General features: G+C 42.2%; 1 protein-coding gene across 7 annotated transcripts in view; it reads right to left on the reverse strand.

Moving 5' to 3' along the window:
* Window positions 1-7,866: 7,866 nt before the first annotated feature.
* ZMYM6 (zinc finger MYM-type containing 6) overlaps window positions 7,867-18,530 on the reverse strand; it is an 88,187-nt gene continuing 77,523 nt past the window's right edge. For all 7 annotated transcript variants that reach the window (XM_036990676.2, XM_073233618.1, XM_036990674.2 and 4 more), the window contains 2 exons: window positions 11,551-11,683; window positions 7,867-9,823 (listed from right to left, as the gene is read on the reverse strand). In XM_036990676.2, coding sequence (XP_036846571.2) covers window positions 7,992-9,823; window positions 11,551-11,683 — 1,965 coding nt within the window. In that variant the 3' untranslated portion in view covers window positions 7,867-7,991. The remainder of the gene's footprint in view (window positions 9,824-11,550; window positions 11,684-18,530) is intronic.

Raw genomic sequence — 18,530 nt, forward strand, 5'->3', positions numbered from 1 at the left:
GGAATTGGTGACAAGCTGCAGGAATGAGGAAGAGGCAAGAGTCCCAGATAGCTTGGAAATTTCCAACGTTGGTGCCTGGAAGGGTGGAGGTGCTCCTCAGAGATGGAATATGGTTCAGATAATCCAGAAGCACAGGCATGTGCATGTGCAGAGAGCCCAAGCAAGGCTGAGCCAACAGGAAGTTCTGGAGAAACCAGGCTCGAATATAGAGTCCTTCCCAGAAAAAGCCCAGTCCTCCCTCCTTTACGGACCATCCAGATCAGTGGGGCAGAGAGTGATAGATGGGTGCAGGAACAGTCTCAGGATGCAGTGACCCAGAGCACAGGCCCATGCATAGTGACCTCAAATGTGCCTTGGTGAAGGTCCCCTCTGGGGGCTTGCCTGAAGCACCTTGGGCAGGGATGAAAAGGTCTCACAGCTCTCAGGACTTCCAGCCTGTTTCCTTCCCCCTCATCCTGACCACAGAGATGTCTAGGGGCTGATTTGAAACTTTGGACAGCAAAGCAAAAAGAGCAGTGGCCTGGGAATCCTCTTCTCTCCTCAAGGGAGGTAAGTACACAAACCAATGTCCTGTTCCTATTTCTGGCATATAGTCTGACTCGTGGGGTGTCCCAAAACTTGGTTCATCCAAATTTGTATTTCTGGCTTTGAATGTCTCAGGCTCCAGTCTTTTCTGGGACTCTAAGTGAGTATTCACATACCCGCCTCCCTTTCAGCTCTGTCCACCAGGGCTGTAACCCCCAACTGCCCACCCTGACCTCTCTCTCCCTGCCAACGCACCAGATCATTCCTCTCTTACCTCTTGATGTTCTGCTGAAGCTCTCTCTGGGACCCTCGGGGTTTGGCTTTCAGCAGTTGAGAAAGAGCAGAATCCACTCCCACCCACGCATCCCAGACCCTCCCGTCAACCAACTAATCCCAGGACATGACATGAAGAATGGGCCAAACAGCTGGAGGGACTGGGGCCCACCTGTGGCAGCTATGAGCTGGGTTTGTGGGGTGCAGCCAAGGTCCCCAGGGAGTGTCACTGCAGGGCGAGAGGGCAACAGGGAGGGAGAAAAATGTGTAAGGCAGGCCTTATAGCTGAATGTCACTGCACTAACCTGATGGACGTTTAGGTTGCGGTTTGGAGGGCACATTTCCTGAGGCCTGGCTTCTCCTTGGGATGAGGCGGCACTGCTGGAGCTCAAGATACTCCTGCTGCTGTCAATCCCAACTGCTCCTCCACACCAGCTGGCCAGCCCACATCTCCAATGCCCTGCCTTTCTCACAGCTGCTGGGCAGGCCCTATAGTCAAGCCTGAGGGGCCCCTGTAGCTGCTAATCACCTTATAGGCCAAGCCTTGGTAAATAGGAGCCCTCAATCACGATCTAATGCCAGCTGCGAAGGGCTTTACTTAAAGTCCTGGCTGGAGACAGGCTGACTGTGGCATCCTAGAAGGGGTAGGAATAATGAGTTCAGGATCCTAGGGGCTCCAGGCTCTACTTGCATGGGCTTAACATTTTCATGCAGAGGGGCAATTCTGGAAAACAAGGAAGATTTAACTACATTGGACAGATCACCCTATCTACCCTTCAGTTGAAGAGAGGTGCTATGCCTACCCACATCTGACAGTGGGAAGTGTGGGTTCTGGAGTCAATCAGGCTTTAATTCTAGTCTCAAGTCTGACACATAGGCACTTAAGCTTTCTGAATCCATTTTCTCATCTATAGAACAAAAATGCTATTTAATAATAGCAATTGTATGAAGTATTTACCATTATTCATATTTTGTCAACAAGCTAGTAAGTGGAAGGAACCATTTATCTACCCCTCCTTTCTTATTTGCTGACCAGTGTAAATCTTAACTAGCTTAAATCCATCATGGGAACTCCATTTTCTTTGCCAGTGATTGGTCTAGAATGGAAATGTGACATAATTCTGGCCAGTGGGATGTGAGGGGAAATCTAGGGGCCTTTCTTCTCTCTTTTCACTTTTGGATGTTATGCACAAATGTGCTGCCTGGAGCTGCTGCAACTATTTTGCAACCCTGAGGACAGCAGCCAATAAATTGAAAGCAGCAGAGCAGAAAGTTCAAAGAACATTAATCTTTGATGTCATCATAAAGCAACCAAATTACTTAACATTTAAACTGAAGCTATGTGATCTCTGGACCTCTTATGAGAGAAAATTTTCCTCATTGCTCTGACACTGTATATGTAGTAATATGTGCACATGTGCACATACACATACATACATAGGCACATACATATACACACTACAAATAGGTCTGTCACTGTACTTTCAGGCACAGGAAGTAAAGACCTAAGAATGCCAGCTTGCCTGAGGTTCCCAGCTAGTCAGTGTCAGAGCAGAAATTACCATTCTGTAGTGAAGATGAAATGAAGTAGTGTACATAGACTTCTTTCACTTCTGTGGACTCCCAATAGCCATTGTCCCTACCCCCAATGCAATCTATGGCTAGAGTATTTGCATGAACAATTGAACTTTTTCCTCACTACTCTCCCTTATGGAAGGCACATCACTTCCCAAAAGGCCCCCACTGAGGTGAAGATAGTAGGGGACATAATAGCGGGTAACCCTAACATGGTCACAGTACCTCGCAAATTGTTACACACACACACATGCACATGCACCCTGATGACTCCACAGGACCTCTGGGATTCATCCCAGGTTTCTGGCACTGCTTTAATGTGCAGCAGGCCTTGGAGTTGGCTGTCCCCTGCCTCCATGCAGGTGTTCAAGGAGCACTGCACTGAGTGCCCCGCCTCACCACCAGGAGCTGTTTCAGGACCTGTAAAATAATGACCCAATGCCCGTCTGTGTTACTTCTGCAAATCTCAAGTGCACAAGATAAAAAGGAGGAGGAGGGCATGTGGCTCAGAAGGGTACAGGAAGAAGCAGGTACTTATACTCTGCCATTTTCAGTGTGTAAATTTTTAACTATATAATAAAAACCTTAAACATATTCATGTCTTAGTATAGTACAGAGAAGACAAATAGTGGCTCTGTGGCATCTTATTACACTGATGGACAGTGACTGCAATGGGCTATGGGGGGGACTCGATAATATGGGAGAATGTAGTAACCACATTGTTTTTCATGTGAAACCTTCATAAGAGTGTATATCAATAATGTTAATAAAAAAATATTCATGTCTTTTGAACCAGCACCCTCACTTCTAGGGAAAGAAAGTAAATATGCAAAGGTGATTGACTATGAAGTTTACAATAGTGAAAAATTGAGAACAATCCAAATGTTCCTTGGTGAGGTCTTGAACTAATACATTACAGTACATCCTTACAGTGGAATACTATGCAGCCATTAACATCAATGAGGGAAAACAGACTTGGAATAGTGTTACAGCATATAAGGTTTAAAAAACAGGCAATAAAGTAATATACATGGTCTCATTTTCTTTTTAAAACATCTGTATAAAGACAAAGAAAAAATTGAACAAAGGCATTGAAAATATTTTAGGCCCTTAAAATTTTTGGTGATTTCAGTTTCTTTTCTATTTTCACATGACAAGGAATGCTAGTAGGTATAACATGTACCCCTCAAAAAGGAGCAGTAAATGTCTAAGACTGGAAGCTGGGCCAGCTAGATAAGATGTCTATTTCAACAATGGCTGCCCGTGGACGTATGGGTAAGTAACAAGTGTTAAACTCCGTGTTCCACCATGTTCCTGCTGCAACAGTGACATGGCATGAAGAGGCAAGAGACACTATACTCCTGGGATTCCTTGAATGTACTTGGAGTCTTCTTCCTAGTGGGTCTGGCCACCTTCTTAGTTTGGACTACTAGCTAGCAGATATCCAGCAGCAGCATGAACCCCAGGCAATGGCTCTTTCAGAGACCCCAAAATGAAGATAGCCTCTGGAATGGAAAGTGAGGTCCCTGAGGCTCTCTGGGGCCTCCCAGGAGCTCAGGAGCTCAGGGATCTCCAGCCTAGACTAACCCACTCCAACTTAAGCCCTCCCATTAACCACCTCCAACACACACACACAACACATACACACATACCCTAAAGTAGCTGCACTCATCTCTCTGACCTCCCAGAGTGAGCAGAACCAGAAATCAGAAGCTTGAACTAATGCAGCGCTTGTCAAAGGGCAACAAAGAAAAAGGAACAATCCAGCCAAATGGGTAGGTGAGCATTTTAAAACAAATTCTCCCTGATTCTTCTTTCTTAATCCTGCTAGAGGGAAGGAGGCCCAAGTGTGGGTGGTAGAGGTGTGGGAGAGATCTGAATATGAGGGAAGCTCCAGAGATGGAAAGAAAGCCTGGGCAGGAATGGTAGTGGAGACAGCAATGGTGACACTAGGCCAGGGGATTTAGAAGAGCCTGAAGATGCCTGCCCTTTGAGGCAGCAGCTGTCATTGTGCATCAGCAATTCCTGTGGGCAGAACTGCTATGAGGGGTCCTCTAGGATGGCCTGCCACAGGAAAATTCTCTGCCTTTTTGTTCTCTGTTCCCACTTGCCAGACATGTAAGTTCATTGGCAGCTGCTACTCCATCCCCTCATCTCACAAATAGGGGTTGGGAGAGAGGGGTAGGGCCTTTTAAGTTACCATACATCGTTATAATGGAATACCAGGCAGCTGATGAAGTAGAAGGTGTATTTGATATAGAAGTATTACAGTATTAAGTTCAAAAAGCACCTGTCCTCGTCTGAAGAACATGGGAACTGCAGTAAAGCAGGGAGTGCTCCTGGTTCCAGAGAAAAAGAAGGGTGGCAATAGTAAAAGGAACAGCCAGATCTTCTATCTTCTTCCCAGAGAAATCACCATTTCCCTAGCCCAGTTGCACCCCCCTTGCCCATCATGAGCAGGGTCAAAAGCAAGTTACTGATTTCTTGCAGCCCTGATGGGCCCAGGGCCAGCAGCAACCCAGCCAGCAGTTCCAGCCAGCCCACAGCCGCTTGGTAGCTCATGGGAATCTGGCTGGTATCTAACCACTTTCTACGGGAACACCTCAGCAAACTGCACATACAGGGCTTTCTAGAGGCAGCAGGGAACGCTTGTCAGCCACACTTTCCAAGGATCCACTGCCCAGGCGCTCCACAGGGGCATTCTGTGCCCATGCCACCAGCTCTACCAACAAAGGAGATACTATTCTAGGTCAGATCCAGGGCTGAGTGCAGCCTGAAGAGGAAAGGGCCTCCCTGCGGGCCTGAGCTTTGGAATCAGGAAGCAGGCTTTATGCTCCTGGGATACAGGCAAAGATGCTCTTTGCTTCCGAGAAGGGCTGGATGGTCATGCAGAGATAGACTGATTTTCTCACCATACTCTCACTAGATTAAAACTCAACCTAAATTCCAGGAAGAAGCTTGGCTTGGGCCTTCTCATCTAGTGCCAAGGCCTTGGTAACTCTGTAACTTCTTCTTTCTGCCTGGTCTGGTTTTTCTTCAGGCTTCTATACAGAACTATCTGGTGGGGGAGAGGATGGAAGGGCAGACTGTTGCTCACTGAACAGATTCCACTCTGAATATCATATGCTTGGTCCTGGATCTCACTGCAGTAGACACAAGGGTAGCTGAGGGGGCTCAGAGTGATTCATCTGCTGAGTTAGGCTCTTCCTGGGCCATAGAACAACTTCACCTCAGGCTGGCTACCTTTTCCTGCTCTGCCCACCTCAACGCCACCTCCCCTACCACACTGCAAGGAAGCAGCTCTAAGCAGTCTGGCTCCGGGGTTGAACTTCCCCAATCCTTAAGCCAGGAAGTAAGGGGAGAATACATGCCTGGTAGAGGGAGGCTGGCAGGGGTGTCCAAGTCTGGCTTATTTGAGAGGCTGGGGGGTTGGTGGGCACAAGGACATGAAAGTTTTTCCCAGTCTGGAATAGACAGGCCAAAGGGCAACATTCAGGCATTCCTCTCAGGCGCCAATGAAAGGGCCCTCGGGATTCTAAGTTAGAGGAGCTTCTAGTATGGGTCCTGCTTCCTGACTAGCCATGTAATCTGCAGCAGAAACACTTCACCTTTAGGAGGGTTTGCTATCCTGCCAAGAGGAGATTAACAGAACCTCCCAAGAAAGCAAGTAAACCGTGGAGGGGAGGGAGGAAGGGAGGGAGCATGGTCCCCTTTCCATTCCATCTTCCCCCACAACCCCGGGTCCCAGGGAATTGCTCTAGATTTGCCTGTGGCCACCACAGCTCCGCGGTAAGGGGACGCGCCCCACCTTTCACCTACGGAAAATCCAGAGGGCTCGGTGAACTTCCCAGGCAGACGTTCACGTCTAAGTCGAGGTCGGGCGCTCACCTGGCGCTCTAGCACCGACTCGCCCAAGGGCAGGCGGGTCCGCGGGGTGCGGGGAATTGGACAGAAGAGACTGGAAAGTGGGAGGAGGAAGGCAGGGCCAAGGGAACATTCGAGGCCCCAGCCCGCGCCACCTCGCGGCCGATCCCCCGCCTGTAGCTCGCCTTCTGCTCAGCCACGGCCACTTGTTACGAGCTTGGCTGCCCCCGTGAGGGCGAAGCAGCCGCCCAGCAGGCCGCGCAGAGCCTGGCGCTGCAGTGCCAAGGCTGCGCGGGTCCTCGAGCTTGTAGAAGCTCGCCCGCCCCAGAGCCCGCAGAGCCCGCCCCCTGCCGTCCGTTCTTTTCCTCGCTTTCCAGGGGAGTTGCCACCCTCCCTTTTTTGGCCCAGCGCCTTTGCGGGAGAAGTCGGAGTTTGGGCGCAGTATCCCCATCTCCCAGTTGGAGACATTGAGGCCCACAGCCTCTTAACTGATTAAATGGCTCCCTTCGACTTTAGGGTAAGTCTGTCTCCCAACCAGTACGGACAGAGTCGAATCAAACACGGGTTTCCCTACCCGGCTGGCAGAACTCCGTTGTGATCAAAAGACCCTGGGCTTCGTTCCTGCCTAGCCACGCTAGCTTTGCGATCTGAGCTGCCTAACTCTGGCGGGCCACAGTAACTGGGTCTGTAAATGGGCATACCGCCTCATCCCTTCTCCTGGGTCTGTAACAAGCCTGGCACATGTAAGAGCTCAAAAAATCATTTTTAAATTAGTAAATGTATGATTAGTAATAAATCAGTAACTAGTCATTATAAAATTGTTTTGTCTTTGCCTGATACGTATTTTCCCTCTAATTTCTGAGACTGAAATGTGAAAGGTGTTTGAAAATTGAGATAACCGCAGCCATGGGAAGAAAGGCTTTCCCTGAAAACCCTACAAGACACTCCTGGCCCATCTGCTCTGATCCGGAAATCTGTCTAGACCTGGATGGGCAAACCATGGGCCTAATTCAGTCAGCTGTCTGATTTTTACTTCCTCCTCACCCTCAGCTAACAATTTTTGTTTACATTTTTAATGATGAAAACAATTTTAAAGGCAGCTTTCATTACACACAAAAATTGTATGAAATTCCTATTTCAGGGTTCATAAATAAAAGTTTCACTGAAACACAGCCACATTCATTTGTGTACTGTCTACAGCTTCTCTGCAACCCCAGAATTGCTGTTGCCACAATAAGGCCTGCAGAGCCTAAAATAATCAAGATCTGGCCCTTTATGAAAAAGGTTTGCCAAACACTGGGCCAGAGAAGCCCCTAATAAGGGTCTCAAACTGTCCCGCTACTTTCTTTCCTACTAGCCAAGCTGCTTAGATATTTGTTTACTACTTATTCACAACCTGCTGGGGTAGGTGACTTCCTGGCTGAAGACTGAAATGTCCCATGTGCTTCCAAAGGCCAAGCCATTTCAACATCCAGGTATGTACTATTACATCATAAATAGCAGCTTTCATTACCTGTATCTGTCACTAAATCCAAAGTCAGTAGCTAAATTCTCTACCTTGGACTATTAAAATTATGTTTGTATATATGTATTATATATACAATCATTAAATTCCTCAACAAAAAGAAAAATTATTAGAACACTTATTTAATCACTGAGAACACATCTCCACATTAGGAAACTATATTTCAGGATGCTTACACAAAATTTAACACAAAATTAACAGATTTTGACTATAAGCAATATGTGTGTTACTACTCTTTCTCCTTTACCAATTTTTCTATCCTTGGAATTAGAGATGTGACTGCAAGTCTTAGGGCAGGGCCAGAAACCAACAGATTTCTTTGTTTTGACTCGGTCAAAGCTGAAAACGTAGCATCACATAAATAGATGGTTGCAAAAGGTAGTAAAAGCTTCATTGCCTTTTCATGGAGTTCTGGGTAACCTGCCTTTGCTTTTATCCAAAACTGAGTTACAGACATTGATTTAAATACTAACTGTAATTCTAAATCTGACGATAACTGTGCTAGTTTTTCTTCTTCCAAGTCTGTGAGATTACTATTTTGGTGATTGATAAACGGATTAGTTACCCACAAATTTCCTGAAAGCAAGTCATCTTCTGGTGGATAACAATCATTGAACATTTGAGAAAGTCCGTCCAGGTGTTCAAAAATAATGTTTGCAATGCTTCTTATATTTAAGTCTGATGAGTTTGAGAATTCGGAAAACGATGGGAACATGTCATAATTATTCTCCTGTATGTGCTTCAACCACATTTTTAACTTTTCCTTAAATATATCCATTTTATTATACAAATTGAAGAGTGTAGTCATAGTTCCTTGGAGACTTAAGTTTAGTTCATTTACAAGTGAAAAAATATCTGATAAATAGGCCAGCTTTGCAACCCATTCCTCATCAAGAAAATACTTGGCCAAATCTGAATGCTTTTGATGTAAAAAAATTTTAATTTCATGTCGTAATTCAAATAATCTTGTTAAAATTCTCCCTCTTGATATCAAATGTACTTCAGCATGAAGTGGTAAATTCACATGCTCAGACCCCATTTCTTCACACAAAATTGTTAACATACGTGAATTCAATGCATTGCTCTTTATAAAACTTAAAATTTGGGCTGACTGAAAAAGAATTTCATGTAAGCACGGAGACAGATTTTCTGCTGCTAGATGTTCACGGTGAATACAACAATATGTAAATGCCACTCTATTTGTGGCAATATCTTGAATTTTTGCCCTTAAACCAGAACACCTGCCAGTCATGCTTGCAGCTCCATCTGTACAGAGACCAACACAATGTTTCCAATTCAGAGATTTACTATCAATATATTTATTTATTAGTTCAAAAATTTCAAAACCAGTTATTTGAGAAGGCATTTCGATGCAACATAATAATTCTTCTTTTATATCACTACAATCATAATCAATGAAACGAATATAGCACAAAAGAAGGGTGATATTTGAAATTTCTGATAACTCATCTATCTGAAGGGCAAACCACTTTGACTCTCTGACTTTTTGAATCAGCTGATCTTCAATGTCTGCAGAAAGTTCATCAATCCTGTGTCCAATCATATTATTGGAAAGAGGAATGGTTTTCATTTTGTCTCCAGCACTTGAACCCAAAACCTCTGAACACATTTCTACTAAATATGGTTTAATTAATTCTTCAGCAATGGAGAATGGCTTCCTACTAACAGCAATTTGTAAAGCAACTAAATATGAAGCTTTCACAAGTGACTTTTCAACTAGTAAACACTTTCTAAAAGAACCATTTTTACATTCCATTTCAAGAGATTTTTGCTCAAAAAAATGGACTGGCTTATTTTCTAATTCTGAATGTTTTGTCTTCAAATGATGAAAAAGATTTGCTGGCTTCATGCTTTCAGTGGGTAAGATTTCTCCACAAATGACACACTGTGGCCTTGGTGAACTTTCTTTTGATTCTGGACAGATAATAAAACCAACTTTTAAATATTCCTCATCATAGGTCTGGAAAAAACCTATTCTTTTTTTCTTTGCAGGTGGAGAATCAAGTTCCGCATCATTTGTCTCAGTAAGCATAGTTAAATCTGAATGAAATATTTGAATCACTGTTACTTTCAAGAATAAGCAATATTCTTTGCTTTCCCCACACACGTTTAAAAGTTACATTCTCTTACAATTGATATTTGTCAATACACTAACTAGCATTGAAGTGTATTGAAGAATACACTAATTAAGGTTTAAACACAAACCTTAATGCTTCCATCATGCCATTAAAAACTGAATTTCTTCTTTGCCCCAAGTTTGACATAGGCTGTAATGGTACATGAACTAGCAATGCAGTGTATTTAATAGATTACTGGAATTAGGGCTGAAGTTCACATATTTCACCAAAAGAGGAATAAATTATTTTACTTTTAAAAAGGTCAGGAAGAAAAAGAGAACAAATGTTGCAAGAAGTTAACAACTGGTGAACTTAGATGAAGGATATATTAGTGTTCACTGTGCCGTATTTTCAATCTTTGTAAATTTTGAAAATTTTCCAAATTAAAACTGGGGAAAAAATATAAGTTGTTATTAGTTTTAATACCCAGTGTCACTGAGGGTACAGAGAAATGGATACTCTCAAACACTGATATAAATTTTCAGGAAAACAATGTTGTAATACGTGTCAAAAGTCGTAAAAATACGCAACAGATATTGAATCTGTAATTCCACTACTTAGGATTTATCCTAAGGATATAATTAGACAAGTGGACAAAGATCTGTTAGCACAGGTTAACTCAAAATTGTAATATTAAAATACTAGAAGCAATCTAAATGTCCAACCTTAGGGGGATGGATAGGTTATATACATTGTAATCTATGTATGCATCTGTTAAGAATCTCAATGTATATTTAAATTTATACTGACATGGAATGTTTCTGATACAATGTCAAATGAAAAAGTAGTTTACAATGGTATACAGAGAACAATCCAATATTTAATCTAGAAATAAAAAAAAAATGTGTAAGCATAAACATACCCACACATAGAGATGTCCACAGATCTTTTACTACCTTCCACATGGAAATGTGTATATAATATAAATTAATGTACATAAAGAGTGTTATCATTAATTTAACAGGAATATAAAACAATCAAATTTACTTAGGAAGAAAAACAGATTCTCCTTGACTCTTACCAAAGAAAGGCACCCTACATAAAAATGCATGATTACTTGTTGACAGACTAAGCTGTTAATCTAGTTACATTCTCTGTAGTAAAATTACTATTAAAAACAAAAATCAAAAAATGCTTTGGGCAGAGTGGGCTATGAAAGTAATTGAAAATATAAGGGTAGTGGGACTGAAAGCAGTTAACATGGATAAGAGCTATAGTTTACCACCTTTTCAAGTATGAATTAAAATAATTTTCTTATTCATCAACACCTCAGACATACAGTATACTCCTAGTAACTGACCAATCAACTCACAATGTTTTTTATAAAGAACTAAGGTTGAATCAGTAATGGTTTTACCATGTATCTTGATAATTATAAAGTATATTTAAAAAACAGCAGTGCACATCCAGATGTTTGTCCAATCTACACTCATGCTTTATGTGCATATGGATTCAATTTAGTAGTTATTAGTGTTAATAACAATAATTACAAAAGGAATAAATTAGATGTCTAAAATATGTGATCCAAGAATTAAGGAATGTTTTCACAGTTGAGGAATTTTAACTGACTTTCTTTTCCTTTGAGAAAAAGAAAACAGAAACCATACGGAAAACACACTTTCTACATGTGGAAAGCACAAGGACACATACCTGTCTGACATTCCTTGTGCAGTGTATGTGGTTTGCAAGAAGTGGCCTTGGTCTGTGTGACAGGCTTGCACAATAATGCCTTGTTCTTTAAAATCCTGGAAGACTGGGAGGATAGAAGTTTCATGGCATCTCTCTGTTAAAACAAATTTAGGAATTGAAGATTTTTTTTTCATACCTTACAACTGACTATAACTGCTATTAATTGAAAGGTGGCATATAGCAAAAGAAATATAATGCCTCTGGAAAAGTGGTTGCAATAAAGAAGTCACTTTGGAAAATATACACTAACTCCTATTTCTCATAAGGATCAGTTCCATTTATTGCTTTTTAAAAATACTCTGCCTATTGTGAGTACAATAAAAACAATCTTTGCTAAGTAGGACAACTGGCTATTCAGAAAAATTAAATGAAACCTCAGAACATATGCAGAACTATATTCCATATTGATGAAAGACCTCAATATGAAAAGAATCAAACTTCAGAATCCCTGAGAACTTTCAAATGACTAGAACAAGGAAAAAGCATTCTTAAATAAAACAGAAAAGTTAAAAACAAAGCAGACAGGAAAAAGATGGTGGTGTGAGAAGAAACTTCCGGCCAAAACCACATATAACATGAAAATACAGCAAATACAACTAATCCTGAAAGAGTGACTTAAAAGAAAACTGCAACAGATAGCCTACATCTGGGGAAAAGAAAAGACCTCACGGAAAAGGGTAAAGTAGCTAAGCTGTGATCTGGTGGGACCCAAGCCCTCCCCCGACCCCAACTCACCAGTGGGAGGAAGAGAAACAGAGTGGGGAGGGAGTAGAAGCCCTACTACTACCAGTTTAGACTCCTAAATACCCACCCCTGGATATCTGCTCCAGTAGCACGAACCCACATTACATGGTGCTTCACAGATTAGTAGGGTTGGAAAGCAAAAACAGGCAGAATACTCAGAGAGACTGAGATTCCAACCATTTGTGGAGAATAGGTACCCATGACCAGCAACTCTGGGACAAAAGGCAGGCAGACACTGTGAAAGACTTAACAACAGCAAGAGGGATCCTAAAGGAGCAAGGATTACACAGTGCTTCCTGCTCAGGAGAAAGGGCAAGTGGACAAAATTGCCCCAGCATACTCAGCCCAGCAAGTTGGAAAATTACAGGAGCTTCAGGCGCTCCATCCACGTTTGACAACGAAGCGCTGAGGCCCCCCACTATGAAACACAGCCTGCTGCTCCTTCCTCCTAGCTGACACCAGGTCGCAAATCTGCTGTACCCATCATCACACCAGTCCAGCTGGAGGACAGCCCCACCTACAGCAACTACAGGGGCATAATGCAAAGGCTCCTCCCTGCACATCCAGCCCACTGGCCCTGGAAATGGGGACAGGCACTGCAGCCAGGAAGCAGGAAAGAGCTGTTTCCTTGCAGCAGGCACCAGCACCACTTGCCTGCCATCCCTGCCATCGCTCCAGGTGCAGGACAGTTTCAGAGAGTAGAGCTTCTAGCCATTAGAGGGCACTGCCTGCACAAAGTTATTATTCCATTATAATAATCAGAAATATGAAACGGCAAAAGAATCTTGTACAAATCAAAATCCCTCAAACACCAGAAAGAGGCCTAAGTGAAATGAAACTCACCAATCTTTATGATAAGGATTTCAAAATAAAAATCATAAACATGCTCACACAGCTACAGAAAAATATTCAAGAATTCAGGGAGGACATCAAGAGACAGAAACTTTGAAAAATACAGTATCTGAATTGAAACACAATGGAGAGCTTTAAAAGCAGATTAGATGAAGTAGAGGAGATGATAAATGAAACAGAAATTAAAACAATATAAAAAAGTTGAGGCACGGAGGCGGAGCCAACATGGCGGCACAAGTAGGACAGTGGGAATCTCCTCCCAAAAACATATATATTCTTGAAAACACAACAAATACAACTAATCCTAAAAGAGAGACCAGAACACACAGGACAACAGCCTGACTACATCGACACGTGCAAGAGCCCAGCACCTGGTGAAAGGGGTAAGATACAAGCCCCGGCCGGCGGGACCCCAGCACACCTCCCCCCAGCTCCCGGAGGGAGGGAGAGGGAGCCCAGGACTGCTAAACACCCAGCCCCAGCCACCCACACCAGAACGCAGACACAGTGCATGCGTGGAGGGCTAGAAACTAGGGAAATAGGGCAGCAAGACCTCTGAGTGGGTGCCGAAGCTGTGCCCCTGTGACAAAGAAAAGCCAGTGCTCTTTGAAAGTCTTAAAGGGACAGGGATTTAACAGCTAGACGGAAACAACACAGGTCACAGCCAGGGGCTGGAAATTACAGGGAAAACTGGGCACACTAACCCCCTGGGCAATAGCTCTGAGATCCCTCACAGAGGTAAACAGCCAAACAGCGCCCCCCACCAGTCCATTACCCCTCCCGGCGTTGCGAAAGCAGAGAAACAGCCTAAGGGGAAAACACACCCACAGAAAGGCAGAAAGGAAAATTCCTACACTTGGGCAGGGCAAGACACAAAGACCCAGCCTACACACAATTACCCAACACAAGCCACTAGGGGTCGCAGTTGTCCCAGTAAAGAAAGGCCAGTAGCAAGGGAAAAGTTTGGCCCTCCCAGCTGACAGTCAATAGCACCTGTCAACATGAAAAGGCAAAAAAATATGATCCAGACAAGACTAACCCAGACAGCTTCGGCATCTGCTACATTTTCCCCTGAGAAGGAACCTGGGGAGATAGATTTAGCCAGTCTTCCTGAAAAAGAATTCAAAACAAAAGTCATAACCATGCTGATGGACTTCAGAGAAATATGCAAGAACTAAGGAAGGAGAATACAGAAATAAAACAAGCTCTGGAAGGACTTCAAAACAGAATGGACGAAATGCAAGAGACCATTAATGGTCTAGAAAACAGAGAACAGGAACGCAGAGAAGCTGATGCAGAGAGAGATAAAAGGATCTCGAGGAATGAAAGAATTCTAAGAGAGCTGAGTGACCAAACTAAAAGGAACAATATACACATTATAGGAATACCAGAAGAAGAGAGAGAAAAAGGGATAGAAAGTGTCTTTGAAGAAATAATTGCCGAAAACTTCCCCAAACTAGGGGAAGAAATGGGCTCTCAGACCACAGAGGTGCACAGAACTCCCATGACAAGGGATCCAAGGAGGGCAACACCAAGACACATAATAATTAAAATGGCAAAGATCAAAGACAAGGACAAAGTATTAAAGGCAGCCAGAGAGAAAAAAAAGGTTACCTACAAAGGAAAACCCATCAGGCTATCATCAGACTTCTCAACAGAAACCCTACAGGCCAGAAGAGAATGGCATGATATACTTAATGCAATGAAACAGAAGGGCATCGAACCAAGACTACTGTATCCAGCACGAATATCATTTAAATATGAAGGAGGGATTAAACAATTCCCACACAAGCAAAAGTTGAGGGAATTTGCCTACCACAAACCACCTCTTCAGGGCATCTTACAGGGACTGCTCTAGATGGGAGCACTCCTAAAAAGAGCACAGAACAAAACACCCAACATATGAAGAAGGGAGGAGGAGGAATAAGAAGGGAGAGAAATAAAGAATCATCAGACCGCGTGTATAATAGCTCAACAAGCGAGTTAAGTTAGACAGTAAGATAGTAAAGAAGCGAACCCTGAACCTTTGGTAACCACAAACTTAAAGCCTGCAATGGCAATAAGTTCATACCTTTCAATAATCACCCTAAATGTAAATGGACTTGAATGCACCAATCAAAAGACACAGAGTAATAGAATGGATAAAAAAGCAAGATCCATCCATATGCTGCTTACAAGAGACTCACCTCAAACCCAAAGACATGCACAGACTTAAAGTCAAGGGATGGAAAAAGATATTTCAGGCAAACAACAAAAAGAAGAAACCACGTGTTGCAATTCTGGTATCAGACAAGACAGACTTCAAAATAAAGAAAGTAACAAAAGACAAAGAAGGACATTACATACTGATAAAGGGCTCAGTCCAACAAGAGGATATAACCATTATAAATATATATGCACCCAATACAGTAGCACCAACATACCTGAAACAAATCTTAACAGAACTAAAGGAGGAAATAGAATGCAATGCATTCATTCTAGGAGACTTCAACACATCACTCACTCCAAAGGACAGATCCACCAGACAGAAAATAAGTAAGGACACAGAGGCACTGAACAACACACTAGAACAGATGGACCTAATAGACATCTACAGAACTCTACATCCAAAAGCAACAGGATACACATTCTTCTCAAGTGCACATGGAATATTCTCCAGAATAGACCACATACTAGGCCACAAAAAGAGCCTCAGTAAATTCCAAAAGATTGAAATCCTACCAACCAACTTTTCAGACCACAAAGGCATAAAACTAGAAATAAACTGTACAAAGAAAGGAAAAAGGCTCACAAACACATGGAGGCTTAACAACATGCTCTTAAATAATCAATGGATCAATGACCAAATCAAAATGGAGATCCAGCAATATATGGAAACAAACGACAACAACAACACTAAGCCCCAACTTCTGTGGGACACAGCAAAAGCAGTCTTAAGAGGAAAGTATATAGCAATCCAAGCATATTTAAAAAAGGACGAACAATCCCAAATGAAAGGTCTAATGTCACAATTATCGAAATTGGAAAAAGAAGAACAAATGAGGCCTAAGGACAGTAGAAGAAGGGACATAATAAAGATCAGAGAAGAAATAAATAAAATTGAGAATAAAAACAATAGCAAAAATCAATGAAACCAAGAGCTGGTTCTTCGAGAAAATAAAATAGACAAGCCTCTAGCCAGACTTATTAAGAGGAAAAGAGAGTCAACACAAATCAACAGTATCAGAAACGAGAAAGGAAAAATCACGACGGACCCCACAGAAATACAAAGAATTATTAGAGAATACTATGAAAACCTATATGCTAACAAGCTGGGAAACCTAGGAGAAATGGACAACTTCCTAGAAAAATACAACCTTCCAAGACTGACCCAGAAAGAAACAGAAAATCTAAACAGACCAATTACCAGCAACAAAATTGAAGCGGTAATCAAAAAACTACCAAAGAACAAAACCCCCGGGCCAGATGGATTTACCTCAGAATTTTATCAGACATACAGGGAAGAAATAATACCCATTCTCCTTAAAGTTTTCCAAAAAATAGAAGAGGAGGGGATACTCCCAAACTCATTCTATGAAGCTAACATCACCCTAATGCCAAAACCAGGCAAAGACCCCACCAAAAAAGAAAACTACAGACCAATATCCCTGATGAACGTAGATGCAAAAATACTCGACAATATATTAGCAAACTGAATTCAAAAATACATCAAAAGGATCGTACACCATGACCAAGTGGGATTCATCCCAGGGATGCAAGGATGGCACAACATTCGAAAGTCTATCAACATCATCCACCACATCAACAAAAAGAAAGACAAAAACCACATGATCATCTCCAGAGATGCTGAAAAAGCATTTCACAAAGTTCAACATCCATTCATGATAAAAACTCTCAGCAAAATGGGAATAGAGGGCAAGTACCTCAACATAATAAAGGCCATCTATGAAAAACCCACAGCCTATATTATACTGAACAGTGAGAAGCTGAAAGCTTTTCCTCTGAGATAGGGAACTAGACAGGGATGCCTACTCTCCCCACTGTTATTTAACATAGTACTGGAGGTCCTAGCCACAGCAATCAGACAAAACAAAAAAATACAAGGAATCCAGATTGGTAAAGAAGAAGTTAAACTGTCACTATTTGCAGATGACATGATACTGTACATAAAAAACCCTACAGACTCCACTCCAAAACTACTAGAACTGATATCGGAATACAGCAAAGTTGCAGGATACAAAATCAAATCAACACACAGAAATCTGTGGCTTTCCTATACACTAACAATGAACCAACAGAAAGAGAAATCAGGAAAACAATTCCATTCACAATTGCATCAAAAAAAATAAAATACCTAGGAATAAACCTAACCAAAGAAGTGAAAGACTTATACTCTGAAAACTACAAGTCACTCTTAAGAGAAATTAAAGGGGACACTAACAGATGGAAACACATCCCATGCTCGTGGCTAGGAAGAATTAATATAGTCAAAATGGCCATCCTGCCCAAAGCAATATACAGATTCGATGCAATCCCTATGAAACTACCAGCAACATTCTTCAATGAACTGGAAGAAATAATTCAAAAATTCATATGGAACCACCAAAGACCCTGAATAGCCAAAGCAATCCTGAGAAAGAAGAATAAAGTGGGGGGATCTCACTCTCCAACTTCAAGCTCTATTATAAAGCCATAGTAATCAAGACAATTTGGTACTGGCACAAGAACAGAGCCACAGACCAATGGAACAGACTAGAGAATCCAGACATTAACCCAGACATATATGGTCAATTAATATTTGATAAAGGAGCCATGAACATACAATGGCGAAATGACAGTCTCTTCAACAGATGGTGCTGGCAAAACTGGACAGCTACATGTAGGAGAATGAAACTGGACCATTGTCTAACCCCATATACAAAAGTAAACACAAAATGGATCAAAGACCTGAATGTAAGTTATGAAACCATTAAACTCTTGGAAAAAAACATAGGCAAAAACCTCTTAGACATAAACATGAGTGACCTCTTCTTGAACATATCTCCCCGGGCAAGGAAAACAACAGCAAAAATGAGCAAGTGGGAGTACATTAAGCTGAAAAGCTTCTGTACAGCAAAAGACACCATCAATAGAACAAAAAGGAACCCCACAGTATGGGAGAATATATTTGAAAATGACACATCCAATAAAGGCTTGACGTCCAGAATATATAAAGAGCTCACACGCCTCAACAAACAAAAAACAAATAACCCAATTAAAAAATGGGCAGAGGAACTGAACAGACGGTTCTCCAAAAAAGAAATACAGATGGCCAACAGACACATGAAAAGATGCTCCACATCACT

The sequence above is a fragment of the Manis javanica genome, chromosome 4 (genome assembly GCF_040802235.1).
Source record: "Manis javanica isolate MJ-LG chromosome 4, MJ_LKY, whole genome shotgun sequence".
NCBI lineage: Eukaryota > Metazoa > Chordata > Mammalia > Pholidota > Manidae > Manis > Manis javanica.